The sequence below is a fragment of the Pan paniscus genome, chromosome 3, assembly GCF_029289425.2.
Source record: "Pan paniscus chromosome 3, NHGRI_mPanPan1-v2.0_pri, whole genome shotgun sequence".
Lineage (NCBI taxonomy): Eukaryota > Metazoa > Chordata > Mammalia > Primates > Hominidae > Pan > Pan paniscus.
Window position 1 is genome coordinate 59476440 of NC_073252.2, and position 20161 is coordinate 59496600.

At 37.7% G+C, this 20161-nt stretch overlaps 1 protein-coding gene across 2 annotated transcripts; it reads right to left on the reverse strand.

Moving 5' to 3' along the window:
• Positions 1 to 881: 881 nt before the first annotated feature.
• On the reverse strand, positions 882 to 15904 carry AMBN (ameloblastin). Of its 2 annotated transcripts, none has more exons than XM_003808992.5 (13): positions 15785 to 15902; positions 14763 to 14831; positions 11129 to 11179; positions 9777 to 9824; positions 8533 to 8643; positions 6527 to 6763; positions 5498 to 5536; positions 5324 to 5362; positions 5150 to 5188; positions 4843 to 4902; positions 4701 to 4745; positions 4242 to 4286; positions 882 to 1985 (listed from the first exon to the last, which is right to left on the reverse strand). In XM_003808992.5, the coding sequence occupies exons 1-13, from the start codon at positions 15797 to 15799 to the stop codon at positions 1440 to 1442; spliced, it is 1344 nt and encodes a 447-aa protein (XP_003809040.1). In that variant the 5' UTR covers positions 15800 to 15902; the 3' UTR covers positions 882 to 1439. The 2 variants fall into 2 exon arrangements, with proteins under 2 accessions (XP_003809040.1, XP_063459664.1); XM_063603594.1 differs by having other exon boundaries at positions 888 to 1985; positions 6527 to 6718; positions 15785 to 15904.
• Positions 15905 to 20161: the final 4257 nt, after the last annotated feature.

Genomic DNA, 20161 nt, shown 5'->3' on the forward strand with positions numbered 1-20161 from the left:
GAACCCTGCTTAAAGAAAGGGAGGCAATAGGTGGCGGCTACATGCTCCTGGTAAGGCTCCTGAAGTCCCCAGGTTGGGAGGCATCTCAGGGCTCTTTTTTGTGGGTTGCATCTACGGAATCTCCATCAATGGATGTAGAGAAGTTTGAGTTTCATGGAGTCGAAGACCTGGGTTGGGCCACTTAGGAGAAGGTGAAGAGAAGAGGGTAGGAGGCTACTTTGTAGGAGTGACCAGATCTGGGCTGGGAGCCCTTTAATTTAGGTGTATAGCTCTGCTCGATACAACCTAGCCCTGGTGACAAGCAAGGGTCATTTTCTGCATCCCCCTTTCCCACATTATATTTCACAGGAATGAGCTAATTTTCACATGACACCCACATGGCTCTTTTTCTGCTTCTTCCTCTTGGAGAGTGAGGGCTCTCGCTCTTGAAACCGTTTCTAGAAACTGTTCTGAGAAAACTTGTCTGATTCCTCCTAGACTCTCCGATGACCCTCAGGCTGGGTTAGGCACCTCTTCTCTGTGGCTCCAGGGGCACCCTGTGCTTGGCCTTTTCATAGCACTTTTCACATGTGCTGTGGGGTTGAGTGTATCTATTTCACAGTATTGTTGTGGGATAATATATGTAAAGTAATTGAGCTTGGTCTAGGGTTTTGTTATGGTGATTGTCTACTTGTCAGTCATGTCCATTGTAAGCTTTGAAGGAAGGGACTGTATCTCTGATACCTTGCACTGCACCCAGGACATGAATATTCAGTAAAATTCTGATGAAAGAATGAATGAATTGAATACAATGAATTAAAGAGAAGCAAAGGTAGAGGATGAGTATGCTTTTCTTGAACCATTTAAATCTATATAAATAATAAGCATATAATTCCTGATAATTTCAGTGAGAAAAATTCTTTATTTAAAATAGGCTAGATTTTTTATACTAGATTAAATAAAATACTCTATAAATGAGAATTTTAAATTAAATTATACCAAACCCAGTAATACCAGTCAGGAGTTTTCCATCAATCCCCATTTAATAAAGTTTAAATGAATTAGCTTAGAATTATGAGGATATTTGCCTTTGCTTAGAGAAAAAAGCAGTGCCATGTTTCCTGAATATAATAGTGTCATGCTGGTAAGAGAAATTCTATAATGCTTAAGACAGCTAAGAAAAAGTGATGATCAAATGCTGAGACCCTTAGACCCTTGCTCTGATGTTATTAATAGTGTTTCTAAATCACAGAGACAATTGACACATTTTATTTCAACAAGATATTGAAAGCAAGAAGGGGACCTACACTATTTCTAGCCACTTGCATTTATTAATATATGCTTAGTGCTTTTAATGCCTTTGCTGCAGAAGGGTAATAAGTGTTTTAGCAAAAAGGTACACTGTGGGGACAAAGCTGGGAAGCTTGTGCATACAGAAAGTAGCTAATATCTTAGAGCTGTCAGGGCTCTTGGAAATGCCATGCGTCATGCATCATCTCGGGCTCCTGGGCTTTGTTTCCTGGCATGGATGTTTGCAGAGAGTTTGGGGCCATCGTGGTATCCATGGTTGCTTCTTCCTGGAAATCCACGGATGTGGTCATGTCAGCATCGTAGGTCCTATAAACATCAGCTAATTCAGGGGTCATCAGTGGGTCAGCAGCTGCTGGGGTGACGCTGGGGAGTCCCTTCATCTTCCCTGAAGGGCTCCTTGGCAGGCCGGGAATGTCATCCTTAGGGAGAGCAAGGAGCCCTGCGTGGGGAGCAGGTTCTAGCTCTGTAAGGAAAGCTGGGTTTTCTAGATTGTCTGGGTTGGCCTCCGGCACAGGGGAGCCTTGTGCACCTCCTTCTTCGTTCTCAGGGCCTTTGGTGGCAGCCACTGGGGAGTCAAATTCCAGAGTGAAGTCACCGCCCATAGCTGGGTTGTGGGGCATTCCCTCAAAGCCGGGCCTCATGCCTCCAAATCCTGGAAACATGGCTCCATAGGCCATTGGGTCTTCTCTCCCGCCCTGGAAAAAAAACATTCGTCAAAGATGCCATCATCACATGCTATTAACTATACCATGCAGCTATACCTGGTCACATTCACCAAGGATCTCTAAAAAACTGGTAGAGAATAGGAAGTTGGCTGATTGATAGCTTTGTGTAAGCTCATTTCTCACTAAACTGGCTTTGAAACATAATGAAGAGGATTCTGCACTTATCTGGGTGGATCTCGGCATGATTTCCATAAAAGGGAGATAACAGGGCAGAAGCAAGACTTGAGGCAAAGGTGAGTTTGAATTTAATTTTAAGAAAACAAGCAGTTGAAATGAGTACTACCATCACAAAACAAATAAGAACTGAAATTCAAAACTGCATTTGTTGAGGGAGAATCTTGTCAATGGCATTTTTCAGTGTCCCCCAAATGAAGTTCCATGTACTTTTTTTTCTTTTAGGGGTCTCATTATACGGCCCAGGCTGCTGGTCTAGAACTCCTAGGCTCAAGTGATCTTCTTGCCTCAGCCTCCCTAGTAGCTGGGATTACAGGGGTGAGACACTGCACCCAGCTAAGACTTTAATTTTTTTAAAGCACAAAGTTTAAGAAAAAAATTTGACTTCCCTGGAGTAACTAAAATATTTTCTTCTTGTGGACAAATAGAATACCAGAACTGACCATGTTTCTTTTTCTACCTTTGCTGCCAGAAATATGGGGTCCAAAATCTTAGGCTGTTTGTAGCAATTGAGCAGGACTGTGTGACTTGCATATCTGTATTCTGATTTTCTTGAAATTATGACTCATTTTAAATCCTACTTTCAATTTTTTGTTATAATTATTGTGTGTTTTTCATAAGCTCTACAAAATCTTTTGGGAATGAGGCAGAATAGAAATAATTAATATTATGTGATGGCAATTAACACTTACTTGAATTTTGAACTTCCAGCCACTTGTATTGGTGCTATATAGATACAATACTCTTTCCTTCTCCTTTCTCCTGACTCTTCATTCTCTCTCAGCTTTCACATCATCTCCTCCAGGGATGATACTGTGAATCCCTGGACTGGGCTAACTGCCCTTCCTCTCTGACTCTCTCTCTAATAAAATTGTTATTACTTTTACCCCATGATTTTGACATTAGGTATCTGCCCTTGTACCTATCTTTTCCATTCATTAGACTGTAAGTTCCTTGAAAACAAGACTTTTTTTTTTTTTTAAGGCAGGGTCTTGCTCTGTTGCCCAGGCTGGAGTGCAGTGACGTGATCTCAGCTCGTTGAAACCTCTGCCTCCCAGTTTCGAGTGATTCTCCTGCCTCAGCCTCCTGAGTAGCTGCGACTACAGGCTCGCACCACTAAACCTGGCTGATTTTTGTATTTTTAGTGGAGACGGGGTTTTACCATGTTGGCCAGGCTGGTCTCAAACTCCTGATCTCAGGTGATCCATCCGCTTCGGCCTCCCAAAGTGCTGGGATTATAGGCATGAGCCACTGCGCCCAGCCAAAAACGAGAATCTTACCTTGTCTTGTTTACAGTATTTTCCTATGTGTGTGGCACATGGAAGGCACACAAAAATACTGAGATGTAATTTTTCTTTCACAGATAATATGTGTGTGTGTTTGTTAACTTGATAGGATCTGTAGTTGACAGTGATTTGTTAATTCAATATAGCTTTTGTTTTGTCTTGCCTTGTGCTCTAACAGATGTAACAGGCAAAAATTTTCTTAGGGAAAAAGTCAAGTTGTATGACTTTATTGATCTCAAATCTTAAACTTGCATGGATAATGATAACATAATAAGAGTATATGCTCATTGACAATGCACATTGACATTTATAATAATCACATTTTAAACTTGGTTTTCTTTTGCTTTTTGATCTTTCAATTTTGAGATCTGAATTACTTGTAATGCTGTTGAATTTGATGTTTTGAGGGGTTAAATGGTCCCAGAAAGAACAAGAACTCTGTATGAACCACATGTATCCTTTTGGTTTGAAGTGTTTGTAGTTCAATGACGGCCTTTCAAGGGGAGTTTTCTCCTCTGTTCATCTACAAGCAATGGGGCAAAACTCTATGCTCAAGAGTAGTCATCACCCAGAAATGAAAGATTACATAGGAAACATGATGAAATCTTTGGATATTGCTTCAGAATTAAGCTTAGTTTTTGGAGTGGAAAAATCTGAGTCCCATGCTCATTTGGCTACATTCATGGCAGACGTCTCTTGCAGCCAGTCATAAGTGACTGTTCTTCCCTGGCCACTATTTTAAGAAGAGTTAGAAGACATTACTCACTGCCACTTCTTCTGAACTCATGATGCCAAGTCTGGCAGGGGCATTCTGTTCAAAAAGAAATATTGCATCAAATTACGAACCAGCTACCTTCTTATCTACTCAAGACAAAGTTAAAAGTTATTTAGTTTTCACTTAAACCTTAATATTAATGCTGTGTACAGAGGCAAAGTGGAGAGGTGAGTCATTATGGAATAAATGTAGTCAACTCGGATAATTCAGATCTAAAATTTGTTTTTTCTTTAATACCCTTGTGTGCGTGTGTGTGCGTGTGCGTGTGTGTGTGTGTGTCTGGCCAAGATTATCCAAATAGGAAGTTGGCCCCCTTAATATTTCAGTACTAATGTAGGTGTTCAGAGAATGTTTATTTGGAATCTCTTGTGTGAGACCTAGATTTTTGAATTTTAGCTTTTAAGATAAAATTTAATTAAAAACGATACTTTTTATAGAATATGGACTTACCAATTGATTTGCTCCAAAAGGCACGTACAACATTCCTGGATAAAGCTAAATAAAATACAATCATTATCACAAAATGCATTTTCCAATGGAAAAACTTTTAAGTAAATTGCAAACAGAGATGTGGTATTAAAAAAAAACTTACTGGAGATTGTTTATTTTGTGGCACTGGTCCGTGAGAAATCAAACGGGCTATTTGGAAAATCTTTAAATGATAGAAAACAGAATAAGTAATTCTCACAGGCACATCCCCATAACAGTAATTTTTGAGGTATATGAAACATTTTCAGATGGATTAGTATAGAAAATAAGTATTTAATATTTAAGAGAACAAAGGAACCCATTATACTTAATATTCATGGATAAATGGGACAATGAAAAAATTCACTCTTATTTTTTGAAATATAGAGACAGTTTTTGCAAGACAGTGTCTCATTGAGATCTGTACTTACTGTTGAACCTTGTGGATCAGCAAAATCCAATCCTGGGAGCTATATTACAGATAAATATTAAAATTATCAGTCAAAAAAGGAACAAAATAGATAAATGCAAATAAAAGATAGACAAAGTGAACAAATAAAAATAAAAATAAAAAATAGAAGTGTCTCACTGAGATCTGTACTTACTGATGGACCTTGTGGATCAGGAAAATCCATTCCTGGGAGCTATATTGTAGATAAATATTAAAATTATCAGTAAAAAATGAACAAAGTAGTTAAATACAAATAAAAATTAAAAAGTGAACAAATAAAAATTAAAAAATAAAATACAGAAAGTGTCTCATTGAGATCTGTACTTACTGATGGACCTTGTGGATCAGCAAAATCTACTCCTGGGAGCTATATCACAGATAAATATTAAAATTATCAGTCAAAAAATAAACAAAATAGACAACAGTAAAATAAAAAATAGACAAAGTGAATTAAAAATAAAAAAATAGACAAAGTGAACTGATCACATCCTTATCTTGTTTACAATTACAATAAAACAATTAAAATGAGTTTCATTATTTTACTTTCTTTTAGTGTTTTGGGAGGTATGACCCAAGAGTTTGCAATGGTCTTTTACTAACATTACTCAAATGTACCTGCAGGGAGATGAGGCACATCTATCATGGCTTTGCTATCTCTTGCAGATTAGAAAGTAATGAATTTTGGAACTGGAACATACCTGGTTGGTTTGAACCCTGGCTCTGCCACTTAATTTTTGTGTACTCCTGGGCAAATTTTGTAACTTCTCAAAATCTGTCTTCCTTTCTTTAAAAAGGCTGATAATATGTATTTTTATAGGATTGTAGGCAGGGTGATATGGGGGAATGATAAATGCCCACAACATACTGGTTACTTGGTACCTTCATTTTTTTTTTAATCCATTACACTTTTCTCTACATTATTACAAGATACTTTTTGCATAGTGGTCACCTCTTTGTCAGAGAGATAATAATGCAAAATCCTACTTGTTATGCTGAGGGATCAATCACTTTTTTCAGTCTTTCCAACACCAAAAAAGACCAGTGATAGGAAACCTGGACTTCTCTGGGGTTTTATTCTATTTCCTATGGGAGTTTTCATCTTTCGCAACTAAGAAACCCAGTTTTATAGGCACAGGATCTTTTAGAATCCATGCCCTGTCTCTGATGGCAAAAGATAGGAATGGATATTTACGTTTTACTCAAAAAATAAATCTCAGATGTGGAAGACTGATTAAGAATATATTTATATCATGTATTATGCCCGAAGGCTACGATTATTTAAAAGCACCCTGCAAATTCATTTTCTTCTATTACGTTAGCTGGTGATTCTGATCTGACTTCAAGAGAAAGGAAGTACCTCAGGCTTTGGTGGCTTATCTGATGGTGCCACCTGCTGCTGAACCAGAGGCAGTTCTCCTTCCTGCAAGGGCAGCTGTCCCAGGTGAATTGGAGGCTGAAGTGCTTCTTTCAGTGCTGTGGCCTGGTTGGTGGTTGCAGCAGCAGACTGGAGAAAAGGTTTCAGTCCTGGCTGTTGAGGCTTCAAGGATGGCTGTGATGGGAGAGGTGGGGGATGCACAGGCAAAGAATATTCATACTGCAGAGAAATTTGAAAAGAGTGTTAGGAAGGGATGGCTCATTAAACAACAGTGCCTAGAATTTCTAAACAAAGGGACCTGGAGTGCTTTCTATCTGGAAGGGAGGCTAGGAGACTTGTCTTGAAGTTGAGTTTACATAGCAAGCACCAGTTAGAGTTAATGTTGTTTGGGGAGGTCTTGTGTGTGCCTCCCCTACCTCCTTTGGGACCACCATTGCTCATAAAGGTGAAGCTACATGAACCTCCTGGTAGGATGAGTCATGTCCTTCTCTAAGTTCCCATAGCTGTCTGTATGTATCTGTATCTTTATTTTACCACTTTCTCACTGGATGATAATTATTTGTTATAAATCTTTGTCCCCCAGTCAACGGAGAGAGAATGATATGTTTTGTTTTTCTTTATAGCCCGTGTACATAACATAGCTCCTAACAAGTGCCTGGCCCATGGTGGGTGCCTAATATATTTTTCGAGTTAATGAAAGGATAAAGGGTAATTAATTAAAATGCCAATCAAATTCTTGCAGCATGGAGTCCACTTTGGAAACAATTAAGTGAAGAAACAGTCACCATTAACATAATTTATTGTTCTACTGAATGTGACCTCGTGGTAATGCTCCTGCTGTGGAAGACCGCCTGGAACTAAAATTCCCTGTTAAATCTTGGTTCTGAGTCCATATATTAAACGAAAAAATTCCCCGTTAAAATCACCATGTTTTGTTGCTTCTTGTAGAAATTACTTGTGGTGAATGGCTCCCTATTGTTTGTAGATTGATTGTAAACTCCTCAGACCAGCAAGGAAGTCTCGCAACAATTTGGGGCTCTGCTTTGCCTCTCCAGCCATCACCCCTCTCTGAGCTCATGCAGTATTCATTACTCACATGTCACAATTCAGCACTTTGAAATATGTTGTCTTGTCCTATCTGAATCAGATAAGATGAAATTTCACAATCCTTGGAGCCATTCTTAAATGTCTTCGCTTTTACTACCAAACCACAATTTGGTTTATGTATTTATTAGGCACCTAATCAATAATGGTTAACAGACTGATATATTTATTGACTTCTGTAGGGTTCATGATGTTTTTTTTTTTAATTTCTTAATTTTTTTTGAGACAGAGTCTCACTCTATTGCCCAGGCTGGAGTGCAGTGGCACAATCTCGGCTCACTGCAGCCTCTGCCTCCCAGGTTCAAGCAATTCTCCTGCCTCAGCCTCCTGAGAGTAGCTGAGATTACAGGTGCCTGCCACCATGCCTGGCTAATTTTTGTATTTTTAGTAGAGACGGGGTTTCACCATGTTGGCCAGGCTGGTCTTGAACTCCTGACCTCAAGTGATCCACCCACCTTGGCCTCCCAAAGTGCTGGGATTACAGGCGTCAGCCATCGCACCTAGCTATGGTATTTTAACCAGGATTATTGTCATCATTTGAAATTAGCCTTTGAGGAATTATTTAGGAAATCTTGATTCAAATGAAAATTGTCCAGGATGTAGCCTGCTTTGATTTTCGAGGATTGTTTACTGATATCTTTAATATAGGTCTCATATTTTGGAGGCTGTATCTTCCTATTTTAAATAAATATGCAAATAGTTTTAAATTTAAAAATATTTCTTAAGCGCTAAAAGCAGTTATAGGCTTTGATTTATTTGGCATGAGAATAATTTTTTGTTAATGCTAGGACTTGGCTGTTTCTAATATATCATAACTTAAAGAAGGCAAGTAAGAAGAGGTTTTAAAGCCTGAGGTTTCAAACATATTGATGCTATTCACTCACCTGTTGAGTTTCATGTTCTCTTGGCCTCATCCATGGAAGAGAGGAATGTGGTGGGAGGAGACCGTGCATCCACAAAGAATTAAATGATTTTCCAAAGCCATATCTAGAATACTAAAGACATGGATAAAAAAAGACATGCTTATATTTAAATGTTAAATATAACATTGGTTATATTTGGTTTTCTTTTTCCTTTTTCTTTTTTTTTTTGAGATGGAATCTTGCTCTGTCGCCAGGCTGGAGTGCAGTGGCGCAATCTCAGCTCACTGCATCCTCCACCTCCCGGGTTCAAGCGATTCTCGTGCCTCAGCCTCCTGAGTAGCTGGGTCTACAGGCACACACCACCATGCCCAGATAATTTCTGTATTTTTAGTAGAGACGGGATTTCACCATGTTGGCCAGGATGGTCTTGATCTCTTGACCTCATGATCCGCCCACCTTGGCCTCCCAAAATGTTGGAATTACAGGCGTGAGCCACCGCTCCTGGCCTGGTTTTCATTTTCTAAAAAATCAACACATAGCATAAATATAGCAAAAGCAAAAGTGATGTTGGTTAATTTAAAATGGATAGGTATGGCTGGACGTGGTGGCTCACGCCTCTAATCCCAGCACTTTGGGAGGCCGAGGTGGGTGGATCACCTGAGGTCAGGCGTTCGAGATCAGCCTAGCAACATGGCAAAACCCCATCTCTACTAAAAAATACAAAAATTAGCCTGGCGTGGTGGCAGATGCCTGTAATCCCAGCTACTTGGGAGGCTGAGACAGGAGAATTGCTTGAACCCAGGAGATGGAGGTTGCAGTGAGCCGAGATCATGCCATTGCACTCCAGCCTGGGCAACAGAGCGACACTCTGTCTAAATAAATAAATAAGTAAATAAAAATAAAATAAGTAAATCAAATGGATAGGTGAACTCTTCCTTTCAATGAACTTAAATTTCGTTTTGAGCTAGTCTGCAATATTTGCATAAATTTGTTTGAGATTTAGCTTTTTAAGCACTTGTGTTTTGTGCCATATAATAAAATTAATAATGCAGGAAAAGATTCTTTTCTTAACTAAATAAAATTCAATATTGTTTTTGTTTTTCCCTGTCACTGTATCTTATTTTGTTTTAGGCCCTCATTTACTTCTTGGTTCTTCCAATCTTTAGTATATTGTCTATTCATAAATAAATTTGATGAATTATAATGCTGCTGCTAATATTAACACTACCACCATCATGAATACTTGCAATAAGAAATATGATTACCTGAGAAAGTGTGTTTAATCTCTGCAGACTTCCCAACTGTCTCATTGTCTATCAAGAAAAAAAGTGGGTTACTGATTATCGCATATGCTGTGTTTGACACAACTGATTTCTCGTGATATTTGACATTATCAACACAGAGTTTGGTGTGAATCAATTTAATAAAATGAAAGTAGACACAAATCATCACCGAAAGGTGGAAATATTAAATTTGGTTCTGCCATTTTTATTATTATTGCTATTAAAATAATGCAATTGCTTTTATCATTAATTAAAGGAGAAAAAGTATTATTTAAGTGGAGGTTACATTGAAACATGGGAAAATAGCTCATTCCATTGAAATATAAATGTAATTGTGAGGACTTTGCTTCATTGACTCTTTCTCCCCATTTAATTTACTTTGCCCTTTACAAGTTCAGCCAGAAGAGGAATTTGAAACAAACAAACAAACAAGACAAACAAATAAAACTTCTACCTCTTTCCCATACAATAAATCTTTCAAAATATTAAAAATAAAAACTATTGAAAGAAATGTTAAGTATCTGGATAGATTATCGAGAATGCTACCATTTCAACAGAATGCCAATTTCACTTTTTTCACGGGAAGAGATTTAGAATGCTTTGGATTGAGTTTAAGCTAAAAAGTGAGAAAAAAACCCTCAGTGAAATTAGCTTCCATGTGAAGTAAGCGTCTAGCTCAAATAGGTATTGACTGCCCCCAGCTTACCATGACACACGGAAATTTCACAAGACCTTGTGAAAAATTTATAATCTTATAAATATCTTTCTATATATAACTGTCAATGTTTTTCATTGACATGACCAAAATTTCTGTTTTGCTGGAGTTTTCTAAACAGAATATATATTACATGAGAACTGCAGCAAGACAAATACACTGTACAACTTATGCAGGAAGTATCATAGTACAATGTTAATGTTATTTACCAGACTTATAAAAAATTAAATTTTGTACTTGTACATTTTTTTCATGAGAACTTTATCATGTAAGATAGTATAAGGAGCAGGATTAAAAATAAACTGTGAGTACAGAGCAATGTATTTTAATTAATGTAGTAATTTTATTAATGTGCATATTATATATAAGGCATTAAGTACTAATATTGCTTTGGTTTGCATAGAAACAATGTTCTAAAACTTAAAACACCTGAGAGTTTAAAACTGCAGTAGAATTATAAGATAAAGCTCTAGTCAATGTCATAACTTTTCTAGCACTCCTCAGAATAACAGCCACAAACTTCTGGATAGGAAAACTGAGAAGCACACGATTATATTCCTCCTGTATCACAAATATACCAATGTAAAGTTAATATGTTAAAAATTCTGACAATACATACCTCAAGGCTCAAACTAGCCATACCCGGTGTTCCAGATTGCTGAGGAAAGAACTGAATGAAAATAAGAATAATTTTGAGTCTTATTGGTACAAAACTTCCTTCAATGCCCATTGGGCATAGGATATTGCTCCAGTACATACAGGCTACCTGAGAGGCCACCATTTTGGTTTATTATGCAAATGACTTGAGTGCTTGGGCAGAATGAAGAAGAGCATAAGCTATTTGGGAGAATCAACATAGTATTTGATAATTTTGCTCCCACCTGCATCATCTATCCTTTGTCTGCATCTTAATGCTTCATTGCTTTAAAAGCAAAATATGATTTAAAGTTACACACAAGGAGAAATAGAATAAAGCAACAAAATAGAAAACTACTAGTACTTTATTTTCTTAAAAAATTACCACAGAAAAAAGTAAAGGGGACAAACCCAAGCTGAATTTTCATGTGCTTTCGACAAATCTACATGATTTTGGTTTACAAGACATGGCATGGGATCATGACATTCAGAAAAATCATATGAAAAATCTAACTGGATTCCCATTCAAAGGGCTTCAGCAAATTCCCTATCATTTTTAGTGAAAGATTATTTTATGTGTAAACCTACTATACTTTGGGATCATATCAAAGGTTTTTTTTTCCGTAAATAAAAAGCATTCTAGCACAAAATACTATTATACTTAATGTGTTCACTTAAAAGTTGTTCAAAAATATACCTATCTATACAATTAGCTTTTTAAAATGTAAGATATTTTCCCTTTTTTTTTTTTTTGAGACTAAGTTTCACTGTGTCACCCAGGCTGGAGTGCAGTACTGTGATCTCGGCTCACTGCAACCTCTGCCTGCTGGGTTCAAGTGATTCTCCTCCCAAGTAGCTGGGATTACAGGTGTGTACCACCAAGCCCGGCTAATTTTTGTATTTTTGGTAGAGACGGAGTTTCACCATGTTGGCCAGGCTGGTCTTGAACTCCTGAGCTCAAGTGATCCCCCACCTTAGCCTCCCAAAGTGCTGGGATTACAGATGTGAGCCACTGCATCTGGCTTCCTTTTTTAAAAAATAGAGATGGGGCTCTCACTATGTCACCCAGGCTTGTCCTAAACTCCTGAGCTCAAGTAATCCTCCTGCCTTGGCCTCCCAAAGTGCCAGGATGATAGGCATGAGCCACCATGCCTAGCCTTTTCCTTTTGTTTTTTGTTTTTTTTGTTAAAGATATTTTTCTTTTGAAACCAATCCTTATTACTTTACACAAATACCTGTAGAAAACATGGTGAATGGAAGAGTAGGAATTAGAGTAAATTGGATTTTGAGAGTCTCTGGTTCTTTGGATATTCTCACTTTCTAAGACCAAGGGGTTGTAATGCCATCTTTCCTTTAGGGATTTAGGGAATGTCTACCAAATATATCAGTATTATTTTTCCTTTATGAGTAAGAAGTTAAAGAATTACACCCCCTACTTTTTCACCCACCACCTTTTTCATGTAAGTAAAATCCCACCTTCTGGGTCATGGTGAGAATTTCTTTAAATAATTCAGTTTTGGGCAAGAATAGAGGGAAAGGGCCAGGCATGGTGGCTCAAGACTAATCCCGGAACTTTGGGAGGCTGAGGTGGGCAAATCATGAGGTCAGGAATTTGAGATCAGCCTGGCCAACATGGCGAAACCGTGTCTCTACAAAAATACAAAAATTAGCTGGGCGTGGTGACACATGCCTGTAATCCCAGCTACTTGGGAGGCTGAGGCAGGAGAATCGCTTGAACCCAGAAGGAGGAGGTGGCAGTGAGCTGAGATCTCAGCACTGCACTCCAGCCCGGGCAACAGAGCCAGACTGTTAAAAAAAAAAAAAAAAAAGAATAGAGGGAAAGGCATTACAAATGTGTAGCAAATACTCTGGGTAGGAAAGAGGTTAGCTGTGTAGACAGGAAGAGTGATTGTGCATGTATGTGTGTATGTGGTGGTTAGCTTGTTGAGAATTTGGGGGAATCGTGAGAGCAGGACCTTCTTCCCCACTATTTGCCAGTGCATAAATAACACATCCCGGATTGAATCACAGAACAAAGTGTACTTTGCTTTCCATCTGCTCTAAGTCATGACCTAAAGAATATTTACACGAATGTATACAGATAGGGGATACATTTCCCATGCAGAATTGATAGGAGAACATCTGATTTGACAGGCAATCAGTTGGCAATAATAAGCAATTGTTCTGTTCCTCAGAGTGGACCCAATTGATTCAGGTGTGGATCATTATAGGTTCAAAGAATGCCAATGTGTTAGACTGATGGTGAATGACTGAGGCTGATCCCAATGTCAGTATCATACAAAGGTAAGCTAGGGTGGCACCCTCAATTTTTCTTTCATTTAAAATTCATCTTGCGGGATGGAACAGAGACTATTTTTATTTGTGGAATTAAGGTTTTCATCATTATAATCAGTTTTCAACCTCTTTCTCCATTTCCATTCTCTTTCTCTAAAACACTTTAAGAAGACCAAGTAGCTAACCTTTTCTTTCAAGGAATTAAAATATTCTAAAGTTCATTTGAGGCCAACTGTGAGCTACTGGAGACAAGAGATCATGTCTTATTTACTTTCATTTTTCCATGTCTTATTTACTGGATGCATGGCAGCTGCTCAGTATATTTGCTAAATGCATATAGCAGCCAAATAAAGTTTTTGTGATAACAGAATTGCATGCTGTTGGCTGGAGTAGTTCAGTGTTCAAAAGACTGTGTTTGTATGAGATCATTTCAATATATACTAGAATGGATCAGGTGTGGGACTGTAATACACAATTAGCCCCATCACTATGATATGTTTTGATTTATGAAACTTCAGCTCTCAGTCACACAATTTCATGTTTACAAGGTAAATTTGCTAGTTAATTACTAGCTTTAAATGGAATTATCTAGCTGAGTTTTGTAACCATAGAAATTTAGAGATAGTTCTTTTTGAAATGAAGAAAATGTATTTTTTTCAATGAAGTTTCCTCTTTCCATTTCAACTTTATAATGATAGCAATAAGTTGATAATAAAATTTCGCCATGCATTGTGGAGACTATCTAAGCTTTTAACTTTGAATGAGTGGAATAAGATCTAGAAATTGCCTTGGGACTATTTTAAATAACTTTTTAGTAGAAATATCATACTTCACTTACTGCTTTTTTTTTTTTTAAATGGAGTCTCACTCTGTTGCCCAGGCTGGAGTGTAGTGGCACAATCTCGGCTTACTGCAACCTCCGCCTTCCAGGTTCAAGCAATTCTCCTGCCTCAGCCTCCCGAGTAGCTGGGATTACAGGTGCCCACCACCACGCCTGGCTAATTTTTGTATTTTTAGTAGAGACAGGGTTTCGCCATGTTGGCTAGGCTGGTCTCGAGCTCCTCACCTCAGGTCATCCGCCTGCCTCAATCTCCCAAAATGCTGGGATTACAGGCGTAAGCCACCGCACCCGGCTATCACTTACCGCTTTTGGATTGCAAGATTGACATCTGAGCAACTATGGCTTTTGACTCAATAGGACTAAACCACTGGATTAAATCAAGTGAGTCTATGCGTGGACTCTCAGTCCATATCCCTTCAGTGTTGTTTGGAGTTCGACAATCAATAATCTCTTCTGGGACACACTCTAAAGACTGACTTACCGGCACTGCAAAACTCATTTCCAGGAGGCATAGGATCAGTATCAGGTCCTTCATTTTGAAAAGTGGAATCTAAAACATAATTAAGTTGGAGAATTAAATCAGATGAATTTTTATTCAGAATGGTTAAAAGACAATTTTTGAAAATGAGCCTGAGTCTCTGCTCTTACAAAAACAACCGGGATAAAGGTTAGAAGAACAAAAACAAAAACTAAATGTTAGTAAACAACTGATTTGTATGTAGTAGTTTCTGAAATAAATTAACAAGCAATTAAAAAATATCTAAGCACGTTTTAAATGGATCTACAGCCTGAATAAGTATGTAGGAACAACCTCCATCGATATTCTTTAAGTGATATATTTCATTTCATAAAGTGAATTATGAATTTAAAAATCCTTCCCACTAAGTAAAATATTGGTCTATAAGGTATTATTCACAGAAGTTTATACTTTGCTTACCCTTTGGGACACATTTTGAAATGCATGTGAAATGTAATGCACCTAACAGTCATTTTATAACAAACCTTTATTTGCAGGAATAGAGGGTACATCATTGCATGTTTAGGTAATCTACGTAACAATGACAAAATTTTTCTTTTCAAATGAGAGTAAATTGGCTATCTTAATTTCCTTTGATGTTAGTGGAAAATATACCTCAAATTTAGCTTTCTTCTTCCTAAAATGAATTATCTTTTAAAATTTATTCTATAAATTCAAAAAGCTCTTTATTCTTACATGAATAGAGATCTGAATAGCCTAGAAATTTACTCATCTTCTAATATTAAAAAAAATTAGGCACTATAATCAAAAATAGTAAAAAAACCACAATCTATAGATAAAAGTCTTTTTTTCTTAGTTGAATGGGTGTTAGGCATGTCATCTCTGGGACATGCTAATGGATTACAACAAGCAATAATTCAGCTACTGGTGACAAATGAAGATAAATCCTCTTTATAAAAGCTGTCTGGAGATAGGAAAAAAAGAATTTACAGGAAACACATGGAAATCATAAAATCCCGTTTTACCTTAGATGCTGACATGCACTGTGCTCTCAGGGCCTGATGATGCCAACCAAGATAGTTCTAAGAAAAGAAGATTAAAATTTTTTTCAGGACTGTGCGTGGGACTTGCTCTGTACTTCTCATTCAGGGAAGATTAGAAACCTTTATTTAAAGTGCCAATCCACCAATCAAAGTGAAGCAAAATGGCAGGGGGTGGCGTGGGGGAGTGGGGGCGGGAATCTCTGCTCCTGCAATTAGTCCACACCCTTTTATTGCGTGCAGGGACATTGGCCCAGTAGGGTCTCATTATTTTTAATTGTACTGCAGCCCCTGTACTTATTCAGAGAACTTGATAGCAGGGAAGGCAGTAAAGGAATAACGGACATAGGCTCTGAAGACAATTATTTTGGTGAGCTGGGGAAAATATATGTAAAATAGGTGCAAAACAAGCCATTATCTGTTTTGTGCTGGTTTTATCTGCAGATAAAGCTAGTGACCCAATGCTAGCATTCTTCAGGTTTTCACCCTCCTGTTTGTTGTAGTAAAAGAAACTACTGTCCTTCCCCCCAGCACACACAGAGTTTAAAAGAAAACACTAAAATGTTAGATGGATAATTAATGTGTGTGATTTCTTCCTTGAATTTCCTAGATATTTTCATATCTGGAGATAATTGATTAGAGATAGCCAAGCTTTTGTAAGAAACTACAGTTGGACCCTCTGCAAGAATCAGGTTTACTTCAGGTAAACGTTTGGTGCATTTTAAAAAAAATCTGTGGGGACGGGGACGTAAATCAGAACATTCTCTATGAACCAAATCAATGGGCACAAGTGTCAGTTCACTCTTCAGATAGACACATTTCCAGGCATTAGTATCAAGCCAGGTTAATAAGACATATTTCGGTCACTTAAAAGGTTAACGTCAACACAGATTGGTTTTTCTCCGTGAACAGATAATATCTTGGATGCGGATTGAATATTAGCCGCTTTTGTTACTTCTCTGCCCATCCTTGTCTTTCCAAAGTTGTGATTTCAGATATGGTAGGGATAAACATTTAAGATTAGTTCTGAAGAAGGGATGAGTCAGTACACTCTTTAGGGAAGTCGGGATCTTGTCAATTACAGGGAACATTGAGGAAGCTGGTATTTTGAGAGAAAGCTGTATCCATACTCAAATGTAGGCCTAACAGCTTCAAATAATGTTATCTTAGAAGCTGCTCCTGAAAACCTCTGTGTTCCACTGATACCAGAATTATCTTTAGGATGCAAAGAAATGAAGAATGTGAATGTGTTTTGCAAACAGCAAAATGTTACTGAAATGAAAAGTATTATTTTTGCATGCTGTCTCTGGTGCTTGATGCAGTCCCTTAATCTCTTTTGAGCCCCAGTTCCTTCTTCTGTTATGTAAGGATAATAATTATTGACCACAAGCTTGTCTTTTTTTTTTTTTTTTTTTTTTTTTTTGAGACGGAGTCTTGCTCTGTTGCCCAGGCTGGAGTGCAGTGGTGTGATCTCAGCTCACTACAACCTCTGCCTCCTGGGTTCAGGCGACTCTACTGCCTCAGCCTCCTGAGCAGCTACGATTACAGGCCTGCGCCACCATGCCCGGCTAACTTTTTTTGTATTTTTAGTAGAGACAGGGTTTCCCCATGTTGGCCAGGTTGGTCTGAAACTACCGACCTCAGGTGATCCTCCTGTGTTGGCCTCCCAAAGTGCTGGGATTACAGGCGTGAGCCACCATGCCCAGCCTGAGCTTGTCTTAAAGATTGGTGAGATGGTGAAGATGCAGCAGCTGCCATTTATTGGGTGCTGAATGAATGAGTTGATTGTCCTTTTGGTAGGAGAAACTACATGAAATATGAGACCACAAGAACACTGTGTGTGTGTGTGTGTGTGTGTGTGTGTGCTGGAGGAGGAGGAGTGCTGGCAGCTAGGTTCATAAGCTCCAAGGAGGTAGAGGAGGGACCTGATGGAGGACATTTTCTCTGTGGAAGTTGATGCTGAATCCATAGGAACGAGCTTCCTAGTTGGCTGAAAAACTGGCAAATAGTGTGTATGTGTGTGTCTTGTAAAGTTTATAAGCGTGATCATGACACACTAATAACAATGTTTTGGTAGGATTCTTATGTTCTGCTTTGCTTTTGAGCCAAATATCCAATATATCATACGCACTGTTGCTTCTTCCTTTTTTAAATGTCACACTCCATTCTGGCTTACTGACTTCCAGATGTTTATCTGGTAGTTTATTTCTCCTCCAATATCCTGCACACCAACACTAGACTTATCTTCCTAAAATACTGGTTTTGGCATTTCACTGCCCCACTCAAAAACTATGTAAGGATCTCTAAGGCTGTCATAAAGTTCACCCTCTGTAACTAGACAGTCAATCGAACATTTCAGTTCCTCTTTCCAATCTTGTTTCCCACTTTGCATGAGACAGTGTGCATTCATATTGTAATAATGATTGTAATCAGTTGGAGTTGGTTTCATTTTTTCAGCTAATAAACAGTTTTTTGTCAGATTTTATGGGATGTATGTTACTGGGAAAGTTGGTAAATGTAATACTAATATATCCTACAAAAAATTTTTCTATTACAATGAAATCTGGAAATTAGTATGAATGTATGAATGAGTTTCTGACAGTGATTATAGATATAAGGAAATTACCATAGCTGATGGAAACCATGTTATGTGGGCCAAGACCATACCTGTATGAAGAAGAATCAGAGAGTCAGTTATAAGAAAATACTTGTGTCTGGAGTACAGCAAAATAAAAAAAATCTCAAAGTGACAAAAGATGTGAGACACATGAAGAGACATAGGCCATAGAAAAAGTTACAATGAAAAATTTAGAGCAACAAGATCTGGCAGAATATGTTAGTAAAGTGGTTGAGAGCACAGCTGTTTAAATCCCCTCTGTAATACTCACTGGTCATATGACATTGAGTGAGCCACTATATAATCTTCATGTAGTTTTTTTTTTAAAATTTTTTTGAGACAGAGTCTCACTGTGTCATCCAGGCTGGAATGCAGTGGCACGATCTTGGCTCACTGCAACCTCCGCTTCCCAGGTTCCTGCAATTCTCATGCCTCAGCCTCCCGAGTAGCTGGGACTAAGGGCACGCACCGCCACACCCAGATAATTTTTGTATTTTTAGTAGAGACAGGGTTTCACCATGTTGGGCAGGCTGGTCTGTAACTCCTAGCCTCAAGTGATCTGCCCACCTTGGCCTCCCAAAGTGTTGGGATTACAGGCATGAGCCACTGCACCTGGCCTCCATGTTTTCACTTTATATAAATACATATATTTTATATATATATACATACACATATATTTTATATATATGTATATATGTATGTATATATGCATATATATGTATATATACATTTTATATATGTATATATACATTTTATATATGTATATATGTTATATATGTATATATGTATAAGTGTATATATATTTTATATATACATGTATATATAGTATATATATTTTATATATACATGTTATATATGTATATATGTGTATGTGTATATATTTTATATATGTGTATATATAGTATGTTTTATATATGTATATATATGTGTGTATATATACATATGTTTTATATATATACACATTTTTATATATATATGGAGAGAGAGAGAGAGAGAGAGAGAGAGAGACGGAGTCTTGGCTCACTGCAAACTTCACCTCCTGGGTTCAAGTGAGTTTTCTGTCTCAGGCTGTCGAGTAGCTGAGATTACAGGCATCCACCACCATGCCCAGCTAATTTTTTGTATTTTTAGTAGAGACGAGGTTTCACCATGTTGGCCTGGCTGGTCACGAACTGCTGACCTCAGGTGATCCACCCACCTCGGCCTCCCAATGTGCTGGGATTACAGGCATGAGCCACTGTGCCCAAGCTCATATAACATTTTTATCTGTGAAATGTGGTCTACCATAGGTCAGCATTAATTTAATTTAAATACGAAATATAAGGTGCTTAGCACACTAGCTGGTAGCCAAGAAATGTTCAGTGATCATGAGTTATTATCATTCTTGTGGAAATGAAATATGAAGGCTAAAAATCTGCTTCATATTAAAATACTTTCTCAGCTTTATTGAGGTATAATTGATATACAATAATTGCACATATTTAATGTATACATCTTGATGAGTTTAGACATACGCATATACCCTTGATATCAGCATTAAAACTAAGGTAATAAACATATGCATTACCTCCAAAAATTTCCTTGTGTTCTTTTGTATGTGTGCTTTTTTATTAAGTAGTAAGAACATTGAACAAGAAATCTGTCCTCTTAACAGATGTTTAAGTGCACAATATAGTTTTGTTAACTATGGGCATATTGTACAGCAGATCTCTAGAACTTATTCATCTTGCATAACAGAAATTTTA

Bases quoted from the DNA above. Each gene is read 5' to 3' on its own strand.
- AMBN (XM_003808992.5), bottom strand. The intron at 8,644-9,776 runs GTAATCATATTT...CCATGTCTTTAG, and splicing joins GATTAAACACACTTTCTCAG to TATTCTAGATATGGCTTTGG. The intron at 1,986-4,241 runs GTGAGTAATGTC...TTTTTTTTCCAG, and splicing joins TGAGTTCAGAAGAAGTGGCA to GGCGGGAGAGAAGACCCAAT.